Here is an 18,528-nt window from a genome sequence, read left to right on the forward strand (position 1 = left end):
CCGGTGCAGCCCATTTTCACAACAAACTCGTCAAATAGCGCCTTTCTGTTAGTGCTTTTGACGTACGAATGTGACGCCAAAAGCCATCTTCGCAGTGCGAATAGACGGCATCAGATGAGAACGCTGTCAGACACAGCCAGTGGCACTGTAATTGTACTCTAATGGATGTTGGGAAGGCTTTATCTGTGTCCACATGCATGTGCACTTGAGAAAGCGGCAACTAGATAGCATGAATGTGATGATGCCAGACTTTGTATAGGTGTGTGAGTTTTTCTACACTTTACCATCCATCGTGGTTGTGTAGGATCTCTCCGTCTTTCCTCCAGAACATCACGGCTCTGTCGGGGTAGAAACCTGTAGCGTGGCAGCTGACTGGAGAGAAGGGAGACTTCTGGAGGAGAGACACTGAGGGGAGGTCTGAAGACTTACAAAATACAGTTTTAGATTTATTAAGTCACCTAATGGTGGAGGGAGAAGTTATAGTTGGGATGTTATGTTTAAAAATAAAATTAAATTTACATCACGCTGAGACTAACTGGAAACAGGCTGTCAAATTTGTCATATCCCTTGGTAGGCTTGGGTGCTATTACCATATTACAGTATACCAGGATATGAAGAAATCTTGAAGGCACAGTTTCCAAAATACAGGTGCTATTTTTTCTATTAAAGTCATTGTATGTAGTGCACAGCATGCACCACCAAGGCGCAGTCTCTGGTCTTTACTGGTGCAAATTGTGTTCCTTATTGTAGAGTGTTACATAATAATGGACATAGATACCTTAACGTCACCTTGTGGACTCCAATTTTGATGCCTCGAATTTGGCATTGTGGCCATCACCATTTTAAGCTGTTTTTATCGAAAGCTTTTGGTAAAGTACCTTTGTAACCAAAAGTAACACCTATGAAGAGGTACCTAGACCCGAGATCTGTGTATCATTTTCAGCACACAGGGAAGTACTGCTGTATATATATCTAATCCCCTATCTATGTCATTCTCCATCCACCTTTTTTTTAAATGATGTGACATTTTGGTAAAATTTGAAGGAACAGACAAAACATTTGTTACATGTGAATACTTGTGAAAATCAGACTTGAGTGATAACAGATAATTGGATGATTTTTGAATAAAATGGTCTAAATGTGGCTATTGTTAACAGAGGTCCTTAAAGAAGATAAAAATGAAGCCAATCAAAGAACATTTTACCCAGACACGACTTTGCACATGAATATTAATAATGTTTCTAAATGTATATATTATATAGCAACTCTTAAAACGTTATACATTGATAATAGTCTCATAAAGACTGCTGATTTGGTTAAATCTTTATTATTTTTAAAATTTTTAAAACCATCAACAACGAAGAAGCAAGCAATAAAGAGACTTTTTCACAATGCAGACTGAGAACAGGAGCAGAGTAAAACCAGTAGCAGAGTCTCAGAGAATAATTTCCATAGAGAGCCACTTTGCATCAGCAGCTCCATGCTCCAGTGCTCTGGGAGAGTTTATAGTCCTGAGAGTTGAACTCTGGATGACTGACAGCTGTCCTTCATGACAACAGAAGACACAGAAATGGTCCTCATCAAAAACATGACTTTGACCTGCGTCCTCATCTGGACTCTCCTCTGCTGCTGCTTCACAGGTAAAGTCCAGAGAATCAAACTCCTCTCCTCTATGAACATCCGTCCCTCTGAAATGAAGCCGACAAAACCATGACGCTGCTTTATGTTTCTGTCTCTGTGTCCTCAGAGTCCAGAGGTCAGGTCACAGTGACTCAGCCTGGAGCAGTGAGATCTGCTGTGGGAGGCTCCGTCTCCATCACATGTAGGACCAGTCAGGATGTTTATGTGTGGAACAACAACCATTATTTAGCCTGGTACCAACAGAGAGACGGAGAAACTCCTAAACTCCTCATTTACCAGGCCAGCACTCGAGTATCAGGGATCCCAGATCGTTTTACAGGCAGAGGATCAAACTCTGACTTCACTCTGACCATCAGTGGAGTTCAGACTGAAGATGCAGCAGTTTATTACTGTCAGAGTTATCATTATATCAACAGTCAGAGTGTGTTCACACAGTGAAAAAGTGTCGTACAAAAACCTCCCTCAGTCAGACTGAACAGAAACTGAAGTGACAGCTGCAGCTGGAAGCTACTGCAGAGACTGATACACTTCACTGAGGACACACACACACACACACACACATATATATACAGCATGTCTGGTATCATCTTATTTATACCATCTAAAAAAAATCTGATATGCCGATGACACCCTATTCTACAAGACAAAATCTTCATCCTTTCTTTTAGCTATCAGTGAGATCAGATTGTCTGGCTATTCTCAGTCACAACTGAATTGTACATGAAGTATTTTGTTTGGAATCCACCTTTCTCTTAAATGAAATAAAATAATTCAAACGAAATAATCCCACTACATGAAAGAATCGAAAGGTAATTTAGAAATTTGGATGCGTGTTTCCTCATCTCTTACTTGGTAGACATCTACAAAACTCATTACATCTGATTTTCCATAAAACAAAAAACTAGCTTGCATTTAGTGTAATGACGCAGGTTTGGCATTCACAAATGAAATCTGGAATAAAGACTGAATTTACCTGTATGGGTCACTTTACCCTTGCACTGATTTTTATTCTATTCTTTCAAAATATCAGGTGTATTTTAATTTCTTTTGTTTGTTCTTTTCCTTCAAATAATATATATCTGCACCTAACCTTTAACTTCAAGCATTTTTAGGTCCTTTACAAATTACATTTTTATAACTGAATAATATTGTGTATCTGACTACCAAAATTAAGTTTTTTAACCTACCAGACCATGTTGGATGAGTTGGTGCAGATAGGTGTGGAGAAACTGAAAAGGGAACAGAGATAACCTTCTGCACCACTAATGTTGGTGGTAGTTTCACTCTGTTGAACATATGAAGCTCATTTTTACCATCATGTCACTGGAGTTTTTCAGCTATTTAATGATGACGTCTTCTGGTTCAAAAGTAACATTGCACTCGATCAGGGCAAGCACTGATAACCACAGCAGCAGGACAGCTTTACATAAGACCAGAACTTGTAGAGTTTGAATATGAATACACATCCAGGGCTAATAACTGTAGCTGTTGGTGCTCAACAAAAAATGACAGAGTGTGAGTAGACAATAGCTGTGTCCGAAATTGTCCCCTATCACAGATATAGTGCACTATATAGTGTGTTTGCCATTTTGTAGTGGTGTCCGAATTCCCTGCAGTTAATTTCATCCACTATATAGTGCACAATAAAATTTGAGTGTACATACGATGTACACTACATTAAACTCCCGTCAACCACAATGCAATGCAGTCGTGTATTTCTGGGGAAAAAAAATTCCAACTCAGTGTCCGAAATCTTGTTTTGTTATTCTCTATATACTGCACTATTTAACACACACTACACAGTGAACAGTGAGTGAATAAATGAGGGGACAGTTTCAGTTTTTCAGTGAACTTTCCCTGTGTGGCATCTTGTGTAACTGGAGGTGTGAATACTTCTCGTCATAAAATTTAATGTTTTGATGTCGTGCATGATGTCACTGCGTGCAGGATGGTGCTTTTGTCAGACATTAAGTCTCACAGAGAGCTCAGAGCTGTCGCGTGGAGCTGTAAGGACAGAAACACACTGTTAGTCTTCTCATCCTGCATTAGACTACATCAGCTCACACTGAAAAGCTTCACCTACACAACTAAATTAAAACTCTTTTTAATCTTTCAGAGTGAGAGTCAGATCAGAGACATTTGAATAAAGATGAGCTCTACTCACGAGTTGGAGTGCGATTGGCTGAAATTAAAAGAAAAGAGAAATTTCAGTTGTTACATTTTCAAATGCCAGAAAATTTACATTCTCATTCTCTTTCATGTAAAATGATGGATAAAATCTTTGTATTTGTTTTTGTATTTTTAGATCTCTTTATATTTTGTGTTTTTCTATAGACTTACCCTGCGTACCCACCAAACGCGATGAAAATTATTTCATCGAGCCCGCCCAAACAACAACATTTCTTCCGCCATTTCATTCTCTCGTTGACCATGCCTGAGATAACCACGATCGCTGCACTGTACCTGCTCTGGAGAAGTTCCCAGCGTCGTCTGCGGGCTAGGCGCCGACGTCGGTTCTGGGTGCATGCTACCCTACGGAGGCGGCGTCACTGTCGTACAGCTCTGGGTGAGCGGTGACGGCGATGATAAGCTGCTCCTCCATTGTTTCTGGCGGTTTGATTAGATTTTGCGAGGGAACACCAGGACGTCCATACGTCAGCACGTTGATGACGATCTCAACGCTGATAGGCTGTCGCGGCGCGTCTTCACGCCTTTCAACTCGAGTGTTGGACGCGAGACGTTGGACGCGAGGCGAAATTCGCGTCCAACGCGCCGCGCAATCGCGTCCATCACGTCGCCCGGCAAAATGACGCGTCAAATCGCGTCTTTGCATTGACTTTGTATGTAATCTTGAGGCGCGATCATTTTTCATCGCGTTTGGTGGGTACACGGGCTAAAATTATACTCTTTTACAGTCTGTATAAGAGCATCAGCTCAGCTCCCCTGAGTCTCTCACCTTTCTTCTTTTTGTAAACAGTAAATCCAACAGCAGCAATGACGACAGCAGCAAGAACAACCACTGCAGCAGTAATTGGGACAGTTTTGTCACTGGGATCCTCTGCTCAAAGACAAACAACAACAAAAAAATGTTCACAGTGTGCAGATGACACAGTTTAGAACCAACGTAAATTCATCCATTTGAACATCACATACAGGGAGTGAACACAGCAAAATACATAATACAACAATGTGTGAGTGCAGAAATACACAGAATTTAAACTGTACAAGTCAGAGATTTGTGGAGGCCATCCACAGCCCCTCCCATTCACCCTGTAAGTACTCTCAAGCTCCATATATCACATTGTTACCAGCAGTGTTATTACCTGAAGCCGTGCGTGCACATTGCATGAGGACGCAGTTGGTGCCCCTCAGCCGTCTGATGCTGTATGATAACAGCGCCACCAGTTTTGCCCAGGTGCATTGTAATCTGACACCGTCCAGCAGCATTCCAGGTGGATGCAGAAGATGACTTTTAGTGTCATGCTGAGGTTGCAAATTCTGCCACTTTTGCAGTGTTTTCAGGGTAAAATCATCGTGCCAAAAGCCACCTTGCTTAAAGAGCAGGCGGGATGGCTGTTGGTTGGGTTTCAAAAACCCTGGACTTTCATGTGGGAGTCCAATGGTTGTTTCCTTTCTGAATGTGTTGGGTTTTTTTCTACACTGTAACATGTGCCTCTTTGCCCTAATCCTAACCATCCATAACAGCATGTGCATTCAGTTTAAGTGACAAGAAAGTGACAACAACAAAAAACAACTCACCTTTGTCTTTTGTAGACGCCACAAGCAAAGAAAGCATAATGTTTTTTCCATGACTATTTAAAACATATATCACAAATGAACTTTACAGTAAATTTTACTCCAAAGGTTAAAAAAATATCTTTATATACTGTCCGCAGACACATAAAACTAAAGGACTATTAAACTAAATGCATCTTTCTCATATACGAATGTCACTTCTGATGTCAGTCTTACCCCAGTTGGTCCTGATCAAAGCTTTGTCCAGTTTAGTGACGATGTCATCTTTCACACCAGAGAGATGAAACACACAGTCGTACCTCCTCCAGTCTTCAGGTGTGACTGATGAAACGTTCAGGTCAATGCTCATCTGGAAGGATCCATCGTGGTTGGGGAGGATCTCTCCGAGGTCCACGTCCTCATGAATCTCCTCTCCGTCTTTCCTCCAGAACATGACGGCTCTGTTGGGGAAGAAACCTGTAGCGTGGCAGCTGACTGGAGAGGAGGGAGACTTCTGGAGGAGAGACACTGAGGGGAGGTCTGAAGAGTTACAAAATACAGTTTTAGAATTATTAAGTCACCTAATGGTGACGGGAGAAGTTATAGCTGGGATGTTATGTTAAAAAATAAAATTAAATTAAATTTACATCATGCTGAGACGAACTAGAAACAGGCTGTCAAATTTGTCATATCCCTTGGGTTTGGGTGCTATTACCATATAACAGTAAACCAGGATATGAAGAAATCTTGAAGGCACAGCTCAAACCCTTTGCAACATGTGATTAATGATCAAAGAATGATCTAATTAAAGTTAAAAACATAAGACATAAGACACTTCACTTCATCGTCATTCAGAAAGCATCCGATTATGGGACTCTACCTTTTCTTTGCAGAAGATTCTTTCCATAGTTCAAAGACGTCTTCAGCCAAGCAACATACTCAGTCTTGAGGTGTCTTGTCCAAAACTCAGTAATAACTAAATTTTCATTCCACTCTTGTTTAATGATTTCAGCCTGCGGTTTCTCAGCGATCCATGACTTTGTCTCCCCGTCAAATGTGAGGAAGTTCTCTCCATTATAACCATAAAGGTCATACAAATGTACCTTTTCAGTTTCATCATCCCAATCACAACCTGCAATCTGCTGGGTAATTTGAACACCTGAGAGAGACAGAGACTGCAGTGAGATTCAAGCACACTCAGCTCGGGTTGATAACACAACTTTAGAAAGAATATTCTGTCATCACCTAATTATTGGACTAAACCGATGCTTTATTAGCACTCCATTTTCAGTAGCTTTGTTTTTGTGCAGATAAACTATCAGTGAGTGAGGCACCCTGCAGCTCCAACAACATGTTTAAATGATCACCAGGAAACATCCTCCAACAACCATGAACGTTTGTACAGAATTTTAATAATTCATCCAATAGATTTTGCAGTATGTCAGTCTTATGTAACCAATCATGTTCATCTTTTAGCTTTAGTTATAAAACTGTTGTATTACTTTGGTTTGGACTGAAGAGTAATTCTGATCTAATCTAACGGGAAAACAAATGATCCAGTAAAAATAATTACTCACTGAGGCTATGTTCAGACTGCAGGCTAATATGATTTGTTTCTTAAATCAGATCCTGAAGACAGACTGTCTGCACTGTCATTGCACTTTTCCTGTAACTTACCTCCAGATTGGTTCGATTGCTGTTTGAAACTGTCAGATACAGCTTTGAGGAGTGGCTGATGATCACGGTTGTCCTTATTCAATCTTTCCCAGAGTTGTGGTTCTTCTTTCATCAGTTTTCTTACCCAGTCTTGCCTGGGTTCAGGTGTTTCCATACTGCTGTTGTAGTAACCAATAATCACTTCCTCAGTTTCTGCCATGGCCATATAATCTGGGATGTTTGGGACTCCAGAAGACACCACGAAATAAAATCTCAGGGAGCGTTCCACTGTAGCACAAACAATTAATGAACTTATTATTTGTACATTATTTTTTAATAGTTTTCTGAAAGCCAAGAGAATATTTTTTTCATGAACCATGTGCCAACACTAGAAAACTATTCAATCGCCCAGTTTCTCATAGTTTTACTGTAGATTTGTGCCTACAAAAGCAACTATATTTGGCTGTCACCTTTCAAAAACGCTGTAAAAGGTAGTAATGACAGTTAACTACACACTTTAAAATGGTATTCCTGAAATTTGAACTCACCTGCACGTATACAGCAGTTACATGTGCTGTTCACGCAAAATATTTTCACAGTTTTAGTGTATAAATAGCCTACAGTTACAAAATCTAATGAATACATTTATCATGTCATTGTGCATCATTTTGATTAATCCATTTAATTTAGCCAAATCTGACTGAATACATCATCCAGGCTGTCTTTAGCTCGTGCAATTATTTCAATTCACTTGACAGCTGACACACAAGTATCTCTGAAAATATACAGTACCTATAAAATATATGCAGTACAAAAGCAAAGTATATCTATTTTTTTATCTTTACATGTATCATGACCTTACCTGCGGATGCAGCGTGACAGAAGAGGAGCAGCATCATCAGCGTCTTCATCTTGTTTGGAGAGAAGAGTGGTGCCGTGTGTCTGAGGAAAGTCAGTTTACCTTTCAGTCAATCAAAAGATCTTTGTTGGTTCTGGTTAAACTCCCTGAATATTTGAGATGTTTTGTATCTGTAAGTTACTTTCTGCAATGAACCATAACAGATTCAACTTAACTGACACAGTTGTTGTTAACAGTATTAGAGCATATTTCTGCAGTGCGTTCAAAAGAGACTTTTTCCTGTCTCTGGTTCCGTGTTGTAATTTGAGCCTCTGTTCCTATGTTTTGTTTTTTTTTTATGCAACAAATCATGAATCACACAAGACTTTGTCCTAGTGGACATGATGCAATATTTCCCCTGAAGTGCTAATAATAAAAACTTTATTTATAAAATCAGTGAATACAAAGTGCTTTACAAAAAATAATTATTTTTTAATGCATTCATTACAATCCCAGAACTGTGGAATTATAAAGGTCTGTGAAATTACACACAAACAAAAGTTTCTTAAGTTAGTGGGTACCGTTATCTCACACTGTGTCACAGCCTTCCTTGTAAAAACAAAACCAGAAAAAAATACAACCCAACCTGCTTAACCTACTTTTTAAGGTACATTGTGCTTCCTTATAGATTGTAAGATAAAATACTTTCAAATAAAAAACTTAAATTAAGTAGTGATCCTGAAGGAAAATCTGCAGAAGGTTTCATTGGAAATCCGCAGGCACAGAGTTCATGTGGGCCAAAAGATGATGCAGCTGTCTTGGCCTTCCCATGGAAAATAGATTACTCATCAGAAGAGCAAACAGGTCATGTATGTTTTAAGTGTGTAAAGTGCTAGACCCGAGATCTGTGTAGCGTTTTCAGCACACAGGGAAGTGCTGCTGTATATATCTATGTCATTCTCCATCTAATTTTTTTTTAAATGATGTGACATTTTGGTAAAATTTGAAGGAACAGACAAAACATTTGTGACATGTGAATACTTGTGAAAATCAGACTTGAGTGATAACAGATAATTGGATGATTTTTGAATAAAATGGTCTAAATGTGGCCATTGTTAACAGAGGTCCTTAAAGAAGATAAAAATGAAGACTATCAAAGAACATTTTACCCAGACACGACTTTGCACATGAATATTAATAATGTTTCTAAATGTATATATTATATAGCAAATCTTAAAACGTTATACATTGATAATAGTCTCATGAAGACTGCTGATTTGGTTAAATCTTTATTATTTTTAAAATTTTTAAAACCATCAACAACGAAGAAGCAAGCAATAAAGAGACTTTTTCACAATGCAGACTGAGAACAGGAGCAGAGTAAAACCAGTAGCAGAGTCTCAGAGAATAATTTCCATAGAGAGCCACTTTGCATCAGCAGCTCCATGCTCCAGTGCTCTGGGAGAGTTTATAGTCCTGAGAGTTGAACTCTGGATGACTGACAGCTGTCCTTCATGACAACAGAAGACACAGAAATGGTCCTCATCAAAAACATGACTTTGACCTGTGTCCTCATCTGGACTCTCCTCTGCTGCTGCTTCACAGGTAAAGTCCAGAGAATCAAACTCCTCTCCTCTATGAACATCCGTCCCTCTGAAATGAAGCCGACAAAACCATGACGCTGCTTTATGTTTCTGTCTCTGTGTCCTCAGAGTCCAGAGGTCAGGTCACAGTGACTCAGTCTGGAGCAGTGAGATCTGCTGTGGGAGGCTCCGTCTCCATCACATGTAGGACCAGTCATGATGTTTATGTGTGGGGCAACAACCATGATTTATCCTGGTACCAACAGAGAGACGGAGAAACTCCTAAACTGCTCATTTACTTTACTAGCACTCGAGCATCAGGGATCCCAGATCGTTTTACAGGCAGAGGATCAAACTCTGACTTCACTCTGACCATCAGTGGAGTTCAGACTGAAGATGCAGCAGTTTACTACTGTACGTTTGAACATTACATCAACAATCAGTGGCTGTTCACACAGTGAAAAAGCATCGTACAAAAACCTCCCTCAGTCAGACTGAACAGAAACTGAAGTGACAGCTGCAGCTGGAAGCTACTGCAGAGACTGATACACTTCACTGAGGACACACACACACACACACATATATATACAGCATGTCTGGTATCATCTTATTTATACTATCTAAAAAAAATCTGATATGCCGATGACACCCTATTCTACAAGACAAAATCTTCATCCTTTCTTTTAGCTATCAGCGAGATCAGATTGTCTGGCTATTCTCAGTCACAACTGAATTGTACATGAAGTATTTTGTTTGGAGTCCACCTTTCTCTTTAGTGAAATAAAATAATTCAAACAAAATAATTCCACTACGTAAAAGAATCGAAAGGTAATTTAGAAATTTGGATGCGTGTTTCCTCATCTCTTACTTGGTAGACATCTACAAAACTCATTACATCTGATTTTCCATAAAACAAAAAACTAGTTTGCATTTAGTGTAATGACGCAGGTTTGGCATTCACAAATGAAATCTGGAATAAAGACTGAATTTACCTGTATGGGTCACTTTACCCTTGCACTGATTTTTATTCTATTCTTTCAAAATATCAGGCGTATTTTAATTTCTTTTGTTTGTTCTTTTCCTTAAAATAATATATATCTCCACCTAACCTTTAACTTCAAGCATTTTTAGGTCCTTTACAAATGACATTTTTATAACTGAATAATATTGTGTATCTGACTGCCAAAATTAAGTTTTTTAACCTACCAGACCATGTTGGATGAGTTGGTGCAGATAGGTGTGGAGAAACTGAAAAAGGGAACAGAGATAACCTTCTGCACCACTAATGTTGGTGGTAGTTTCACTCTGTTGAACATATGAAGCTCATTTTTACCATCATGTCACTGGAGTTTTTCAGCTATTTAATGATGACATCTTCTGGTTCAAAGTAACATTGCACTCGATCAGGGCAAGCTCTGATAACCACAGCAGCAGGACAGCTTTACATAAGACCAGAACTTGTAGAGTTTGAATATGAATACACATCCAGGGCTAATAACTGTAGCTATTGGTGCTCAACAAAAATGACAGAGTGTGAGTAGACAATAGCTGTGTCCAAAATTGTCCCCTATCACAGATATAGTGCACTATATAGTGTGTTTGCCATTTTGTAGTGGTGTCCGAATTCCCTGCAGTTAATTTCATCCACTATATAGTGCATGAATAAATTTGAGTGTACATATGATGTACACTACATTAAACTCCCGTCAACCACAATGCAATGCAGTCGTGTATTTCTGGGGAAAAAAAATTTAGTGTCCGAAATCTCGTTTGGGTTCCCTATATACTGCACTATTTAATACACACTACATAGTGAACAGTGAGTGAATAAATGAGGGGACAGTTTCAGTTTTTCAGTGAACTTTCCCTGTGTGGCATCTTGTGTAACTGGAGGTGTGAATACTTCTCGTCATAACATTTAGTGTTTTGATGTCGTGCATGATGTCACTGCGTGCAGGATGGTGCTTTTGTCAGACATTCAGTCTCACAGAGAGCTCAGAGCTGTCGAGTGGAGCTGTAAAGTCAGAAACACACTGTTAGTCTTCTCATCCTGCATTAGACTACATCAGCTCACACTGAAAAGCTTCACCTACACAACTAAATTAAAACTCTTTTTCATCTTTCAGAGTGAGAGTCAGATCAGAGACATTAGAATAAAGATGAGCTCTACTCACGAGTTGGAGTGCGATTGGCTGAAATTAAAAGAAAAGAGAAATTTCACTTGTTACATTTTCAAATGCCAGAAAATTTACATTCTCATTCTCTTTCATGTCAAGTGATGGATAAAATCTTTGTATTTTTGTATTTTTAGATCTCTTTATATTTTGTGTTTTTCTATAGACTTAAATTACACTCTTTTACAGTCTGTATAAGAGCATCAGCTCAGCTCCCCTGAGTCTCTCACCTTTTTTCTTTTTGTAAACAGTAAATCCAACAGCAGCAATGACGACAGCAGCAAGAACAACCACTGCAGCAGTAATTGGGACAGTTTTGTCACTGGGATCCTCTGCTCAAAGACAAACAACAACAACAAAAAAAAAATGTTCACAGTGTGCAGATGACACAGTTTAGAACCAACGTAAATTCATCCATTTGAACATCACATACAGGGAGTGAACACAGCAAAATACATAATACAACAATGTGTGAGTGCAGAAATACACAGAATTTAAACTGTACAAGTCAGAGATTTGTGGAGGCCATCCACAGCCCCTCCCATTCACCCTGTAAGTACTCTCGAGCTCCATATATCACGTTGTTACCAGCAGTGTTTTTACCTGAAGCCGTGCGTGCACATTGCATGAGGACGCAGTTGGTGCCCCTCAGCCGTCTGATGCTGTATGATAACAGCGCCACCAGTTTTGCCCAGGTGCATTGTAATCTGACACCGTCCAGCAGCATTCCAGGTGGATGCAGAAGATGACTTTTAGTGTCATGCTGAGGTTGCAAATTCTGCCACTTTTGCAGTGTTTTCAGGGTAAAATCATGATGCCAAAAGCCACCTTGCTTAAAGAGCAGGCGGGATCGCTGTTGGTTGGGTTTCAAAAACCCTGGACTTTCATGTGGGAGTCCGATGGTTGTTTCCTTTCTGAATGTGTTGGGTTTTTTTCTACACCGTAACATGTGCCTCTTTGCCCTAATCCTAACCATCCATAACAGCATGTGCATTCAGTTTAAGTGACAAGAAAGTGACAACAACAAAAAACAACTCACCTTTGTCTTTTGTAGACGCCATTTTTCCCCAGTTGGTCCTGATCACTGCTTTGTCCAGTTTAGTGACGATGTCATCTTTCACACCAGAGAGATGAAACACACAGTCGTACCTCCTCCAGTCTTCAGGTGTGACTGATGAAACGTTCAGGTCAATGCTCATCTGGAAGGATCCATCGTGGTTGGGGAGGATCTCTCCGAGGTCCACGTCCTCATGAATCTCCTCTCTGTCTTTCCTCCAGAACATGACGGCTCTGTTGGGGAAGAAACCTGTAGCGTGGCAGCTGACTGGAGAGGAGGGAGACTTCTGGAGGAGAGACACTGAGGGGAGGTCTGAAGAGTTACAAAATACAGTTTTAGAATTATTAAGTCACTTAATGGTGAAGGGAGAAGTTATGTAAGTATGTCGTAAGTTGGGATGTTATGTTAAAAAATTAAATTAAATTAAATTTACATCATGCTGAGACGAACTAGAAACAGGCTGTCAAATTTGTCATATCCCTTGGTAGGCTTGGGTGCTATTACCATATAACAGTAAACCAGGATATGAAGAAGTCTTGAAGGCACAATTTCCAAAATACAGGTGCTATTTTTTCTATTAAACTCATTGTATGTAGTGCACAGCATGCACCACCAAGGCACAGTCTCTGGTCTTTACTGGTGGAACAAGAAGCTGAGCTGAAAGACACCAAGACACCTTGTGGTGGAGGAAGTTAAAGGACTGTAAACAGCCGGCAGCTAGCTGGCAGAAAGAGACTGTGGGGAATAACAGCAGGTTTTTTGCCTGTAACTTGGTGAATTAAGGATTTATTTCAACCAAACTGGAGCTGGTGGTTGCTGGAGCATTGGACTTACTAACTAGACTACTGGCGAGAGAGGGTGAGTTTTATTTTGTACTTTACTTCTTTTGGTGAAAGAAGTTGAACTCATAAGGTGTACAGATGAATTATCTGTTAAAGATGAAAAAAAGGTGTAAAAATATTATTTTTGTGAACATTTAATTGGTTTTTATTGCTTATTTCGTGTAAATGACGCACACTATTATTGTCATATACCCTGTGAGATTTCCGGAAAGTAATTAATATTAAATACCATGCAAGCCCACCCCTCAGCATCTGATAGCGACACACAGAGCACCCTTTATAGCATCTGTGTGACACACTGCTCAAACCCTTTGCAACATGTGATTAATGATCAAAGAATGATCTAATTGAAGTTAAAAACATAAAACATAAGACACTTCACTTCATCGTCATTCAGAAAGCATCCGATCATGGGACTCTACCTTTTCTTTGCAGATTCTTTCCATAGTTCAAAAACATCTTCAGCCGAGCAACACATTCTTTGTTGAGGTGTCTTGTCCAAGACTCAATATAAATTGTATTTTCATTCCACTCTTGTTTAATGATTTCAGCCTGCGGTTTCTCAGCAATCCATGACTTTGTCTCGCCGTCAAATGTGAGGAAGTTCTCTCCATTATAACCATAAAGGTTATACAAATGTACCTTTTCAGTTTCATCATCCCAATCACAACCTATAATCTGCTGGGTAATTTGAACACCTGAGAGAGACAGAGACTGCAGTGAGATTCAAGCACACTCAGCTGGGGTTGATAACACAACTTTAGCAAGAATACTCTGTCATCGCCTAATTATTGGACTAAACCGATGCTTTATTAGCACTCCATTTTCAGTAGCTTTGTTTTTGTGCAGATAAACTATCAGTGAGTGATGCACCCTGCAGCTCCAACAACATGTTTAAATGATCACCAGGAAACATCCTCCAACAACCATGAACGTTTGTACAGAATTTTAATAATTCATCCAATAGATTTTGCAGTATGTCAGTCTTATGTAACCAATCATGTTCATCTTTTAGCTTTAGTTATAAAACTGTTGTATTACTTTGGTTTGGACTGAAGAGTAATTCTGATCTAATCTAACGGGAAAATAAATGATCCAGTAAAAATAATTACTCACTGAGGCTATGTTCAGACTGCAGGCTAATATGATTTGTTTCTTAAATCAGATCCTGAAGACAGACTGTCTGCACTGTCATTGCACTTTTCCTGTAACTTACCTCCAGATTGGTTCGATTGCTGTTTGAAACTGTCAGAAAAAGCTTTGAGGAGTGGCTGATAATCACGGGTGTCCTTACTCAATCTTTCCCAGAGTTGTGGTTCTTCTTTCATCAGTTTTCTCGCCCAGTCTTGCCTGGGTTCAGCTGTTTCCATACTGCTGTTGTAGTAACGAATAATTACCTCCTCAGTTTCTGACATGGCCATATAATCTGGGATGTTTGGGACTCCAGAAGACACCATGATATAAAATCTCAGGGAGCGTTCCACTGTAGCACAAACAGGATATAACTGATATAAATTACTTCTTCTTTTTTTTTTCACATTATTCAGTTTGAGTAGTTCTCTGTAAGCCAAGAGAATTTTTTTCTTCCACCAGAAAAATGTGTGCTAACCCGATGTCTTTTAGTTTTATTGTAAATTTGTGCCTGTATGTAACTGTCTTTGGCTGTCACCTATCAAAAACGTTGTAAAAGGTAGTAATGACAGTTAGCTACACACTTTAAAATGGTATTCCTGAAATTTGAACTCACCTGCATGTACACAGCAGTTACATGTGCACTTTTGAAAGAAACATTTTGAAAAACATTTTGAAGGTTTTAGGGTGTAAATAGTCGACAGTTACTATCAATGAGAACAACTAATGAATATATTTATATTGCTGTTGTATATCCTTTATATTTATCCATTTAATTTAGCCACATTTGACTGAATACATAATCTAGGCTGTATTTAGCTCATGCTCTTGTATTTCACTTGACAGCTGACACACAAGTATCTCTGGACACATACAGTACCCTGCGGTACATTTGCCACAATTACAGCCATACCAGTAAAGCAAAGTATACATTTATATGTATATGTATATATATATATATATATATATATATATATATGTATAATCTTTGCCTGTATCATGACCTTACCTGCGGATGCAGTGTGACAGAAGAGGAGCAGCATCGTCAGCGTCTTCATCTTGTTTGGAGAGCAGAGTGGTGCCGTGTGTCTGAGAAAAGTCAGTTTTCGGCAGTTTCGTTTACATTCTCTGCATATTTCAGGTGTGTTCACCTGTAAGCCACTCCCCGAAAATGAACGATTACAGACTTCACTGCCACAATTGTTATTAATAGAATTAGAGCATAATTTCTCTGCAGTGCGTTCAACAGAGACTTTTTTCTTTTTCTGCTTCCGTGTTGTAATTTTATCCTCTGTTTCTTTTTGTTTTTTTACTTAAGCAACATATCATGAATCACACGAGACTTTGGCCCATTGACATGATGCAATTCTTCCCCTGAAGAGCTAATAACAAAAACTTTATTTATAAAACACTGTCATCAAAAGTCATCAGTGAATACAAAGTGCTTTACAAAAGGCAATGTCTGCAGCACAGCAGTACTTTACCAGATAACGATTACTTTTTAATATTTTCATTACAATCCAGAACTGTAGATCATAAAGGTCTGTCAAATTACACACAAACAAAAGTTGTTTTAGTTGGTGTGTACTTTTGTTTATCTCTCTCTCAATGACAAAGCGCCCTGTGTTAAAACAAAACAAAAAAAACTTGCTTAACCTGCTTTTTAAAAAATCTACATTGTACTTCCTCATAGATTATAAAAGAGTAGATAAATATTTTTTTTTTTAATGTAGCAAGAAAGGAACATCTTCATTTACTGCTGATGAGGAGACTCAAATAGAGTCTGTGGATATTGTTTTTACAGTTTTCAGTAGTGATCCTGAATGAAAATCTGCAGAGTATTTATTGAAGTATCCGTCAGTGCACCAGTGTGGGTCTGACATCTCATGGAAAATAGATTACTCATCGCAAGAATAAACAGGCTGTGAATGTTTTATTCGTGTAAAGTGCTCATAATTGCCCCAAAAATTAAAAAAAAATAATACTTCTAGTGTAGCAAATGTCTAGTCACACTACTCTTGGATTTCTGGCTATGTTTGTAGATCAAACAAACAGATATAATGTTAACCATTTTTGCCTCCTTAGTTCAGCATGATGGGACAAAACCTAGTACGAGGAACGATTCAGAACACACTGAATGGATTATATATCTCATATGGCCTGGAAACGCTTTGGGACCAACATGTTTTTGTGTTAATTTTCTCCAAACGAAGTTTAAACTGACACAAAGTTTGGTTGAAATTGATATATATTTTTTAAATGCTTAATGATGCATTTGTTACTAAAAGTGTTATCTGAGAAAGACCATAAAAACAGATCAAATACTCAAAGTTGTCATACTGACATTTAAGGTATGCTTGATGGATTCATGTCATTAAGCGTATGACGAGTAGAGAAGGAACAACACACGAACAAACATGAGAAACTTCCAAACATGTAGGCTGCAAAACATACTTCTTTAAATAAATGTCTGAGGGGCACCATGAAACGACATTTTCCAGGGGTATTGGTGCATAAATTATGGCTATAGTGCCTTTCTCTCTGTGAGTGTATGCAGCAGTTTGATTTACACACTTTACTGCATAATGAATGTCAGCAATAGCCCTTTAAATTCAGAGCCAACCAAGACATCTAAGTAACCTATTTGTGCAAGCTGAAAGTGTAGCACACCATAACACAGCTCAAAGTCCAAATGAAACAGGCTTTCAAGAGTACATAACTTCAGTGTTGTGGTGTATTTACATGTGAAATAGGATAGGCGGGGGGGGATATACTGTTGGAAGGAAATTTATTTAATCATTGCAAAGTGGGCACGTCATTACAGAGACATACCAACAGTGTAATGCTGATGGGATAGTACTATCGTCAGGGAAACAAAGTTAGTGACTGAATTCATTGTAAAATACCTGACAAATTATCTGTTTCTTTGAGGTAATTTTCTGTTGTTTAGACTCTTTTGTATTATGTGTGTCCTTGTGATTGTTTTGTATCTTCCTCTAGTTGTTTGGGTCTCTTCAAGGTAATTTTTAGTTTTTATAGTCATTTGGGATCTTTGTGAGGTTTTTTTGTCACTTTGTAGTTGTATTTGTTGTCATTTGGGTCTCCTTTTTATGTCTTTTTGGTCACTTTGTGGTCATTTTGTTACTACAGGTTTTTGTGAGTACACATTTTTTAGTGTTTTGTGTCTCTATGTATTCATTTTGGATGTTTTTTAGATCATTTGATCCTTTTGTTTCTATTTTGGTCACTTCTTATCCATTGTGTGTCTCCTTGTGGATGTTATGTTTTTTTTAATTGTTTAGGTCTCTTTCAGGTAATTTTGTGTAGGTACGGTCGATTTGTAGTCACTGTGTGTCTTCATGTAGTCTCTGTGTCATTTTTTGTCTCCTTGTAGTTATTTTATGTCTCCTTGTGGTTGTTTTCAGTCTTTTTGGATTTGTTTTGGTGTCTTTGAGGTAACTGTCTCTTGTCTACTTGTGGCTGTTTTATGTGTTTTTGTATTTGTTTGGGTCTTTCTGCAGTTCATTTACACGTTCTTTGTGGGTTTTTTTTTTTTATTTTTTATGGTTGTCTTGATTCTCTTCCTGGTCAGTTTGTGTTCATTTGAGTGACATTTTGCAAGTGAAGGAAAGGGAGGCCTCTGATACTGTTCCCAGAAGCCACATCCGGTAATCCATCAATGCATTCAGGAGACACTGTGACTTGTCCTGACAAGCACTGACAGACGAACACGAAATACTTTTGACCCACAAGTACTGGAAAGTGTTACACATTTTCCCATAGATCCCTCTAAAAGCTCACAGGACAGCAGGAGTCTGGCAGGGGTTTCATAGTGTGGCATAGTAAACATCAGAGTGCTTTGTCAAGACCA

At 38.8% G+C, this 18,528-nt stretch overlaps 1 protein-coding gene across 1 annotated transcript; it reads right to left on the reverse strand.

Annotated features, from left to right (window-relative positions):
* Window positions 1–3,381: 3,381 nt before the first annotated feature.
* LOC121958127 (uncharacterized) lies at window positions 3,382–15,852 on the reverse strand. The gene is made up of 15 exons (XM_088090760.1): window positions 15,667–15,852; window positions 14,743–15,009; window positions 13,949–14,224; window positions 12,667–12,996; window positions 11,858–11,959; window positions 11,628–11,645; window positions 11,430–11,467; window positions 8,111–8,208; window positions 7,895–7,974; window positions 7,054–7,320; window positions 6,257–6,535; window positions 5,614–5,916; window positions 4,598–4,699; window positions 3,806–3,823; window positions 3,382–3,645 (listed from the first exon to the last, which is right to left on the reverse strand). The coding sequence occupies exons 1-15, from the start codon at window positions 15,713–15,715 to the stop codon at window positions 3,602–3,604; spliced, it is 2,271 nt and encodes a 756-aa protein (XP_087946886.1). The 5' UTR covers window positions 15,716–15,852; the 3' UTR covers window positions 3,382–3,601.
* Window positions 15,853–18,528: the final 2,676 nt, after the last annotated feature.

This window comes from Plectropomus leopardus, chromosome 17 (genome assembly GCF_026936395.1).
Source record: "Plectropomus leopardus strain MGB_pleo_1.0 chromosome 17, ASM2693639v1, whole genome shotgun sequence".
In the NCBI taxonomy this organism is placed as follows: Eukaryota; Metazoa; Chordata; class Actinopteri; order Perciformes; family Serranidae; genus Plectropomus; species Plectropomus leopardus.